This window comes from Oryx dammah, unplaced genomic scaffold, assembly GCF_014754425.2.
Source record: "Oryx dammah isolate SB20612 unplaced genomic scaffold, SCBI_Odam_1.1 HiC_scaffold_11214, whole genome shotgun sequence".
Lineage (NCBI taxonomy): Eukaryota > Metazoa > Chordata > Mammalia > Artiodactyla > Bovidae > Oryx > Oryx dammah.
Window position 1 is genome coordinate 1 of NW_024080607.1, and position 11,030 is coordinate 11,030.

At 45.4% G+C, this 11,030-nt stretch overlaps 1 protein-coding gene across 1 annotated transcript; it reads right to left on the reverse strand.

Annotated features, from left to right (window-relative positions):
- Positions 1 to 6: 6 nt before the first annotated feature.
- On the reverse strand, positions 7 to 9,109 carry LOC120861043 (myeloid cell surface antigen CD33-like; the record flags this gene model as incomplete). Its single annotated transcript, XM_040236729.1, has 3 exons — positions 9,080 to 9,109; positions 435 to 921; positions 7 to 227 (listed from the first exon to the last, which is right to left on the reverse strand). Coding segments are annotated over exons 1-3 (738 nt in total), but the record flags the coding sequence as incomplete, so codon positions are not given.
- Positions 9,110 to 11,030: the final 1,921 nt, after the last annotated feature.

The following is an 11,030-nucleotide window of genomic DNA, read 5'->3' on the forward strand; positions in this document are numbered from 1 at the left end:
CTTCACCTGACAGGTGAGCCTGGTGCCGTGGTCCTGGGGCCGTGGGGTGAGGGTGAGCACCGACGAGAAGGGGGTCCTGGGGCCCAGGGAGCTGGGGGCAGCTGACGTCCAGGAGAAGATGGGGGGCGTGGCCCGCTCACAGGCCCAGGGCACAGAGCAGGTCAGGTTCCCCGGGCGGCCAGGCTCCAGGGCCCCCGGGCTGCGGACGTGGGGCTGGTGGGTGAGGGCTGGTGAGAGGAGGGGGGAGATGGGAGGTCAGGAGGAGGCTTTGAGGTGTGCCCCCCCCCCCAGAGAAGCTTCAGGCTTCAGCCCAGCCCCTCCCTCTGAGCCCCCACCTGCTTTACCCTCAGTGCCTCCCAGGAGGGGCCCCAACCCAGCCCTGCCCTGGGACCCCCATGAGCCCCACTCTGGCCTCTCCTAGATCCACTGCTTACCTGTCACATTCAAGACGAACAGTTCAGACATGTAACTCCATTTCATAGTTCCTCTTTCCACACGAAAGAAGTAGGACCCTCTGTCGCTCTTCCTGGCGTCTCTGATCTCCAGGGAGCAGTTTTTGTTCCTGGGGTCCCCGAGGAGGTGGAATCGGCCCTGGGTCTCCTTCTGAACTTCACGATCTAATTTGTTTGTGGCCACGGGGGCATCCATGAATACCTCGGCCCCTTCCCGGAACCAGTAGCCATGAGCTTGGTCAGAGAATTTCCAGCCATCCCTGGGATAGTAGACGGAGCAGGGCACGCGGACACACAAGCCCTCCTGCACTGACACGGCCTGCGGCACTTCCAGCCGGTATCTCGGATCCTGACCCAGGGACCCTGCGAGGAATTGAGGATCAGCCGAGCCCCCGCCCCGCTGACCCCAGCCCCGCCGTCCACTCACCCGCCCACAGCAGCTGCGGCAGCAGCAGCAGCGGCAGCATGTCTGAGCAGGAGGGTGTCTGGGCGTCCTGTATGTGAAAAGAGAAGGGAAGGGAGATGGAGGTAGGGCTGTGGGGAGACGCGAGGGGAGCTGGGGAGGAGCAAGAGACTCTGTTCACAGAAGAGGAACTTCAGAGCTGGAGCTCCTCCCCCTCCACACACAGCGAACAGGACACCCCTGGGCCCAGAGACCCTGGAGACCTGCCCAGAGAGGAGCAGACAAGCAGGGGACCCCCGTCCTGACCCCCATCTGGGGCTCATCCCTCTAGCACCAGAACTCGGACCTGTGAGGACACCGAGGGCTGGGACTCAGGCGACCTCCTAAGGTTCTCCCTTCCGAGCTCCGCTGTCTGCACCAGGGCGCTGCTTAACTCCTCTCTTGACCTGGAGAGTCACAGCCTCAGGGAGACCCTCGGGTGGTCATTCCTGCGAGATACAGGGCTCTTTACGGTCTGTGGGAGTATCTGGAGCAGAAGACAAGAAGGGGCTCCTGGGTGCAGTGAAGGCAGCAGCCAGCCACCCATTCACGCATCCACCCAGCAGTGAGCATCTCTGGGTGGTGACCTGGAGGCCATAAGGGATACGACTCACCTGGTCCCGGCCGGCCAGATGCCCCCCGCCCGGGGTTCTCACTTCCTCCCCCAACACACAGCACTGCCGGGTCTAGGGCTCTGTCGCCGGTGACACGGCCATGTGTCCTGGCAGCATTCTGGGGTTTTCCAGAATTAGTGTCCTGGCAGCATTCTGGGGGTTTTCTGGAATTATGACATGGAACTTTTTAAAGAAAAAAACCTACTATGCTGATTCACAAACTTTCCATTGCATTTTCAGAATAAAACTGTATAGCATCTTGCTTCACGTAAAACAAAAAGGGCAAACACATGTTCTGTGAGTCAGTGCAGACAAAACTTCTTTTAAATTGTTATGCCCAGAGTCCGAGTCCCCAAAACTGAGAGAATAAGACGTCCACAGCAATGCAAAAGCATAAAGGGGTTTATTACTAGCTCAAGCCAGGGCCTAGGTTTCATCCAGCACAGTGGAATCTGACAAAGGCCCTGAGCTCTGAATCACATATACTTTTAATTATACAGACGGTTCTTTGTTTCTGTAACAGCATAGCTGATTGGTTAAACCATATGCGTGCGCGGGACTTTTAAACCTCGCATCCCTATCTGGATTGGCTCGGGTCTGGCGCAGGCGGGCGCTATGGGGATTTTTCTGATTGGTTGAGCTACACTGCCTGCGGGAGTTCCCAGAGCCTCAGCTTTTCTCAGGCCTAGCCTGCCCCTGAGTGTCTGTCCTGGCTTCCGTTTGGTCCTAACATTCCCCCCTGTCTTTTTATCCTTGAGAGGAATCTTCCTCTCTATTCTGAGACACTGCCTGATATTGTTGCCTCAGTGCCATTACCTGAACGGTATTGACATGGTCTTTTACAAAGGCAACAAGCTTAGTTATTATGCGTGGACCAAAAGTAAGTATTAATAGTAGCACTATTAGAGGGCCCATCAGGGTGGAAATTAGCATTGTTAACCACAGGGACTATTGGAACCAGGACTCAAATTAATCTTGAGACATTTTTTTAGCCCTTTTTTATCTTGGTCAGGGACTCCCTGATTACCCCTGAGTGATTTACATAAAAACGTGTTTGTTTGTTTTTTTTCCAACACAGCACATAGGCCCCCTGAGAGACTTCATACTCAAGACACTTTTTGGGAACTGGGGCGGAGGTCTCTTTCTTCTGTAACTTCTTCCTGCTGTGCGTGGGCGTAGGCCTGCCTAGCAGAGCAGAAGTCTCTCTCTACCCGATCTAAGTTGGGGTTTTTTACATCTGAAACCAGCTTCTACCCTTGTAGTAACAGCAATTTAGTTGGCCCCTCTCAGAGATGAAATAGACAAGGGCCAAACAAGAGACCTAACAGGATGGTCATCTCTGGCCCCCAGGAACAGGAGGCAACATTTGGGGTGAGGGTTGCAGGGTTTGTGACCCCTTTTGATTGGTTGGTGGTGAGGCAACAGAGCTATGCTCCAGGAATCTTGTGTTCAGTCTGAAGTTACCATCTTCCACCTGGGTTGGGGCTCAAAGACATTGTTATGAAAATGGTTGCATCCAAGCCTAACACGACCCAGAAAACTCAAGTGTTTAACAATACAAGGTCTAATCTGAAAGTACACCCATAGCATCACCTAGTTATTTCCCAGGATATCTGAACCATAGCTACTCTATTTTAACTTTTAATTGTAAACTTTTCCTTCATAGCCAAAGCAGATTTTACCATTAATGACGTCAGTGTTTCTCTAGGTACAAGAAGATGCAAGAATTGGGACTCAAAATCTTCTCCTGAAAAGATCTAACTATCTGAAGGCCTGTTCTGCCAGTTTTTTCCAGAGCACAGAGTGCCTCATTTCTGATTTTCACCCTGAACTCCTTTCAGGGGCGTTGAAAGTCAGCAGTTGCAGCGGGCATGATTTAATCTTTGCAGATGTAGATGGCGAGTGTCAGTCTTCAGTTGGCAGAGCCCCTTTTTGCTCATAAACTTGACCATGATTATGAGGGGGGGCACTTCATGACCATTTTATCCCATGGTGCTGAGAATGTCTTCTCAGGTTTGGCAAAGATTCTGTTGACAGGCCACTCAATGTGCTGTTACTGGACTAGGCCATAAAACAGTATCTAAAATTCTCTGGACCACCTGTCTTACTAGCTTTTTGGTCCAGGAAAATATTCCCTTGTTGCTTCTTGCCATATCTAGAGTTACACTGTTACCATCATTGATCTCATATGGGACTATATATTATTCTATTAGAGGCCTCACACACACATTTGACAGTGTAAGAAACAGCAATTTTGTAAAACAGGGGAAATACAAATAACATAGCCAGCAGTATTAGTAAAGTCACAAGTAAGACTTATGTTAAGAACTTTCATTAGATGTAGCCCAGTATATCTTTAGGTCATCTGACTTAGTCTGCCCTGTAGAATCTTTATCTTCCAGGGAAATTACATGTTGGCACCATCTATAAGGCACATAGCCCAGTTTTTTAGTGTTACTAGACTGATTATCTTTAGTATGATTTACTTTATTTTTTTTTAACATAGTGGAGACTTTAAACCTAAATTGCTGTAGCCTGGTATTATCTATATAAATCCATCCCATAATTGTGGGAGATTTTTCCTTCCTTTGCAGAAACTTGTCTCGTTCTGATTGAGCTTGGGTAATAGAAAAAAACCTCAAATTTATAGCCAGAGTCAGAGCAGGCATTATTAATTGGCCTGGTGAGGGGATCCTATCTAGTAATATCACAGTGACCTGAATATGACTACATTTTTAAAGTAAATTTTCTCAGGGCCAACCAGTTAGAGTCTGGTAGTAGAGAAATTTACCAAGGTAACCCAGAACTAGACACAGGTTATTGGTCACAAACCCAACAATTGGATTGATTTTTAAAACTAGCATAGGATCAGGCCTATGATAGAAAAGCATTTGACTTATATGTAAAGGTCTAAGAAGTCAAGAAAACATAAATGATCATACGAATCAGGTCCAGCATCTTGGGGAAGCTGTCTACCTCTGATGTCGTCGTCTTCTCATCCTGGTGTAGTGTAGTTTCTCCTGATAAAAAAAAGTCCTTCCATCCATGTTGGAGACAGTCCCTTAAATTATGTCTTTTTCCAGTCCTGGTTGCAGGTCATGAGGCATCTGATCTTCATCCAAAGATAGATTACTGAGATAAGCTACAGAAACAAACTTAGGGTGTTTTTTAAGAATTCAATTAAATTTTATATTAACATCACATAACAGCAAAGAACTATCTAAGAGATGAGTCTTATTAGATGCAGACCTCCATTAACAAACTGGTATTTAACATTTTGAATTATCGTTTTCTCCTTAAAGTTACCCTTATTTTTATTAAATATAACCAAATTAAGGCTAGTTTGTTTGCAAAATAGGTCTGTTCTCACTGATTTTGGTCTAATGATTTTTATAACCATAATTGATCATAGGCTTTTTATTTTGCTGAAACATTTATAGAGTCTCAGACTGAACTTTTAAAATAAAACAGGGCTGGGAAACTCACACCAAAGGCTTATCACAGATTTTGCCTAACAAATCTAGGTGAATTTTTCCCTTTTTAAGGTCTCAAAAATTTCTTGAGACTTTTGTATCTGTGAGATAACCTTCCTAACTCATTTGATAAACTTATTTGAAACCTAAGAACTTCCAATTTTTAGAGGAGTCAGAAAATATAATTGTTTTGTTTATAACGTTTAATTTTACCAAAGTATTGTCATAATTAGTTTGAGAGGAAGATTTTCCCTACTTCCTGAAAACATAAGATTCAACTCCATAATTTTTCAGATAGAAACCATAAAAGTTATAAGCATATTCACTGGTTCATTTAGTCGCTTTGCTAATTTTTGTGAAGTCATCAGGTTTTCTATTAAAATACCAGGACATATCAGAATGTTAAAAACTCCATATAATTTTTAGGATAACTGTATTAGTAACTTTACCCTACATTATAATATGAGCAGATTTATTACTCATTTGATAATCTTTTTATGTAATTTAACCACCCAAATAAACACAGTTTAATATCTCTCTTTGGGATGCTTCAGGGGCCCTCTGAAGCACCCCAAGGTTAGCTAGAAGCCAAAAGTGCTTCATAGAATGATTTAGGAAGTTTTGTCAACAAATATCAGAAAGCTTTTGAGCACTCAGTCAGATGGGACTATAGGTCACTGTGAAACAATAGCTATTCACTCAGCCAAAGTAACAATATGGGATTTCAGAGGCAAATACAGAACAGACCATTTAAGAGGCAAATGAACTTAGATCTATTGTCAAATGCAGTTCAACATCTGAAGAAAGTGTGTCCTTTTAACAAAGAGAAAAGCCAAATTCAAATTTTTGCGCCAGCTTATTTTTAGTCATTAACAGTCCCAAATTTCTTTAGCTTTTTTTTGTAAGAGGAAACTAATGTTTAGTAATAAATGTTTCAAAATTTTACTCTATTTGGAAGTGAGCTAGCTAGTCAGTGAACTTCTATCACTTAGTTTAGCACAACCCAATTCAAGTTACCCCAATTTGGACAGACTATTTCAGACAGGCATTTCTAAAGCATAATTATTCTTAATAGAGTTTATCTAAAAGCTCATATCTCATTTACATTTTTTTTTCAGTGTCAGGAGTTAGAGATGGTCTAGATAAGTGTTTTTAAGAGCCCTGGTCTCAAGGCACAGGGAAAGAAAATCAAGTTCTAACAAATGGTGGCAGGTCTAAACCATATAGTGGCCAGACAAAGCAAAATGGCCATCAAAAATCACTACACAGATCACAGAGTTAAAACACATACATATAAACCCGGCAGTCCTCATCAAAGTGAAAGTGAAGTCGCTCAGTCGTATCATACTGTTTGCGACCTGCGGACTGTAGCCCACCAAGCCTTTCCATAACATCAAAGATTTTAAGGGAGGAAAGGAAGCCAGGTTGAAAGAAGAAGGGGGAGGAGGCGGGAGAGGGGGCAAAAGGGGTGGCTTTACAGACGTCTCCTGCCACCTACAGATACCCAGGCCTTACGGGACTTTTCCCTGGGCTTCCAGAGAAGGGAGGACTGGAACTCGGCCCTACCAGAAATCAGAACCAGAATTTGAGTTCTCTGCCAAGAGGAAGTGATCAGTCTCCAATCCTCAGCTCTGGCTGAGGGCCCTTTGACCAGACTTTTGCATCTAGGACCAGGGGACTAGAAAAAAGAGAAGGATAGGAAGGGTTAAGGAGAGGAGACAGAGAGGGAAAGGGAGGGAGATCAATAAAGTCTCTTGTTTCTTACTGGTCGGGGCACTCTGGCCAGTTGTCCTCGTCAGGAAGAGACCAGGGACAAAAGGGTCTCAGTTGCGGCCGCTGGGTCTGGTCCATTGGCAGGCAAGCTGGCCCCTGAGTACCCCGAGTGGTCAGGATGTCAGTCTCAGTGAAGAAGAATCCCACCAGAGTCACCATTTGTTGCAGGAAGAGGGACCCCTTCCAGGGCCCGAAACTGGGCTCTTGCCTAACACTCGGAAATGAATTGTCCGAGGAGACATATGTGCTGACAAAGCAAGAGATTTTATTGGGAAAGGGCACCCGGGTGGAGAGCAGCAGGGTAAGGAAACCCAGGAGAACTGCTCTGCCAAGTGGCTCGCAATGTACAGGCGGTGTCTCCTTTAAACCTTTCCCGAACTCTTCCGGTTGGTGGAGGCTTAAAACAACTCATGCAAATAGTTACTATGGTGCCTGGCCAGGGTGGGGCGGTTTCAATCAGTGTGCTTCTCCTAACAATTTCCCTTGTAAGATGGGGTATATAGCGGCGCCGTTGGTTCAGGCTCCTTGAGATTCTTTGGGTTTTTTTCTTACATGTGTCGCCAACACCTGAGGGGTAGAAAATCCCTGTTGAGGCAAAAAAGGTTTTACCCAAGAAGGGGGGGGCTTGGTCAGGGTGTCCGATCTGCGGTCGGAAGACGATATCTCAGACTTGGTGTACAGTTCCCAAGTCAAAGGTGCCTTCTGAGGGCCAGCCTACATGGAAGGTCGGCCATTCTGCACTGCAAAAAGTTATTAATTTGTTCTTCTTCACCAGCACCGATAGATTCTGTGCTCTAGACTTAAAATCAGAAAAATGGTCAGTCATAAGGAACAACAGAGTGGAAGTCTCTTGCCCCATGATTACAGGATAGAACACAGGAGACAAGACGAACACACAGAGAGCAGTGACAATGCCAGCACACACAAAGATGCGACAAACAGAGGAGAGACAAACCTCGGCCAAGAACACAGTACTAGGTCTTCCTGGGCCCCCTGAACCCTCCTATCCCTCTAGGTTATCTTACTAACAAGGCGTTCACAGAGCCAGCTGCCTTCCCAGCACGATGCCGGGCCTCGGCCTTACGCCGACTAAGACAACTAATTCACCCCTGATTAAGCCTGACAAGAGCTCTCTTCTCACCAGAGCCAGCTGCCTTCCAGCGCATATGCTGGGCCTCGGTCTTATACTAGCTAACCAGACTTAACACCGGTGTTCAGATAGCTTTCCTCCAAGTGAGGAAACCCCTTCTACCAGGAGAGTGTTATTCTTCCCAGTTAAAGGGATCCCGGACGAGCCCCCAAATGTTATGCCCAGAGTCCGAGTCCCCAAAACTGAGAGAATAAGACGTCCACAGCAATGCAAAAGCATAAAGGGGTTTATTACTAGCTCGAGCCAGGGCCTAGGTTTCATCCAGCACAGTGGAATCTGACAAAGGCCCTGAGCTCTGAATCACATATACTTTTATACAGACGGTTCTTTGTTTCTGTAACAGCATAGCTGATTGGTTAAACCATATGCGTGCGTGGGACTTTTAAACCTCGAATACCTATCTGGATTGGCTCGGGTCTGGCGCAGGCGGGGGCTATGGGGATTTTTCTGATTGGTCGAGCTACACTGCCTGTGGGAGTTCCCAGAGCCTCAGCTTTTCTCAGGCCTAGCCTGCCCCTGAGTGTCTGTCCTGGCTTCAGTTTGGTCCTAACAAAATGTGCCCCAAAGGATTTATTTTTCAATTTAATATAGCTTTTATTTTGTATTAGAATATAGCTGACTTACAAGACTGTGTTAGTTTCAATTGTACAGCAACACGATTTATTTATACACATACATATATCCATTCTTGTTTAGATTTTTTTCTTCCACGTAGATTATTACAGAATATTGAATAGAGTTCCTTCTACTATACATTAAGTCCTCATTGATTATCTATTTTATATATAGTAGTATGTATATGAGGCTTCTCTGGTGGCTCAGTCAGTAAAGAGACTATTTGCAATGCAAGAGACCTGGCTTCCATCCCTGGGTCTGAAAGATTCCCTGGAGGAGGGTATGGTGGCAACCTACTCCAGTATTCTTGCCTGGAGAATCCCATGGACAGGGAAGCCTGGAGGACCATCATCCATAGGGTCACACAGAGTCAGACACCAAACTCCTAAGTTAGACCCAAACCCCTAATTTATCCCTCTCCCCACCCCCTTTCCCCTTTGGTAACCATAAATTTGTTTTCTATGTCTGTGAGTCTGTGTCTGTCTTGTAAATACATTTATTTGTGTTATTTTTTAGATTCTACATATAAGTGATTTATATAATGTTTGTATTTGACTTACTTTAATGTGATAACCTCTGGGCCCATCCATGTTGCGGCAAATGGCATTATTTCTTTTCATTTTAGTAATATTTCTGAGTAATATTCCATTATATACATAGACCATTATCTTTTTTATCCCTTTATCTATTGATAGACAGTTAGATTGCTTCCACTTCTTGGCTATTGTGAATAGTGTTGCTATGAACATGGGGCTGCATGTATCTTTTTGAATTAGAGCTTCCTCTGGATAAATGCCCAGGAGTGGGATTGCTGGATCATATGGTGACCCTATTTTTGTTTTTTTAAGGAACCTCCATTGTGTTCTCCATAGTGGCTGCACTAGTTTACATTCCCATTAACAGTGTTGGAAGGCTCCCTTTTCTCCACACCCCCTCCAGCATTTACCACTTGTAGACTTTTTGGTGAGTCTGATTGGTGGCCATTGAACCTCATTGCGGTTTTCATTTGCATTTTCATGAAGATCTTTTTCAAATGAAAGTTCAATCATATGACTGTTCTCCTCAAAGACTTCTGGAAACTGCCTTGGCCTGAAGCCCTCCCAAAGTCTGTACCGCCTCGGGGTCTGTAGCATCCCCCCAGCTTCTCCGAATGTTCCCTAGCTTCCATATGCTGTCACACACCAGCCTCTGGTTGCTTCCGCAGCACAACACAGCTGCATTAGAGCTTTAACGCTCCATTTCCCCTCCCTCACACCCACCGTCTTGGGATAACTCTCTCAGGTGAACACAGAACCTGCTTTCTTACCATCATCAAGTCTTGGCTCAAACCTCACCTCTCAAATATACAAAATTGTCCCCCTAAATGTCATGTGGTCTTTCCCTGGATGATGCTTCTCTAAACACATATTACCATCAAACACTCTCAATTTTTCCCCTTATTTCCTTCTGTTTGTATCTTTGTTTCCAGAAGGACAGCTTCTTCATGATAGAGCTGTAAAAAAGAAACTTTTTTATTGACATGTTCGACCCATGTCAGGAAGATCCTCTGGAGGAGGCCATGGTAACCCACTCCAGTATTCTTGCTTGGGAAATCCCATGGACAGAGGAGCCTGGTGAGCTATAGTCCATGGGGTCACAAAAGAGTTGGAAACGATGGAGCATGCATGCCACGCCACACCATAGTTGATTTGCAATTTACAAAATGTTGTGTTAATTTCTGCTGTCCAGCAAAGTGATTCAGTTATGTCAGGAGAGTGTGTAATTTCCTCAGTTCTGTCTCGTCACCACAAAAATTTGAAGCGATGGACGTTAAGGCCCTCAGACAGACCGTGTCTTAGCTCTCGGGCAGATCAGTGTTACAGCTCCATGTTACAGCTCAGCTTTATTTAGAAAATAAAGGAAAATACATCCTCGAGGCGTGAGGGCATGCCGACCCAAAAGACTCGAAGAGAAGAGCGAATGAGAGAGAGACAGAGACAGAGACAGAGTACGCACACACGCGCATGTGCAGAAGAGAACCCCCACCCCCGCCCCCGGCCCTTTGGCTCCTCTTTTTTATATGCTTTTTCCTGCCCCACCCCGGGCCTGCCCCATGTAAATTGGGCTAGCCAGGAGTGCTGTTTGTTCTACCTGAGGTCCTCACTCTGGTCCTCGGACCTTCCTTTGTTCTATTTTCACGGGCTTTGCCCTTCCTTGTCTTTTAGTCTCCGCCATTCTAGACTCCTTTTTCCTATTCTAACTACCTAACAGTTATACATACATATACATTCTTTTTCCTATTCTTTTCCATAATAGTTTATCACAGGATGTTGAATATAATTCCCTGTGCTACACAGTAGAATGAGGGTCTTGCTGTTTATCCATTCTATATACCACAGTTTGCATCTGCTAACCACAAAATCCCAGTCCATCCCTCCCCCACCACCCCTTCCCCTAGGCAACCACAAATCTGTGCCCTATGCTTGATGACAGATTTTAAATATATTTATTTATTTACTTTTTTAAAAAATC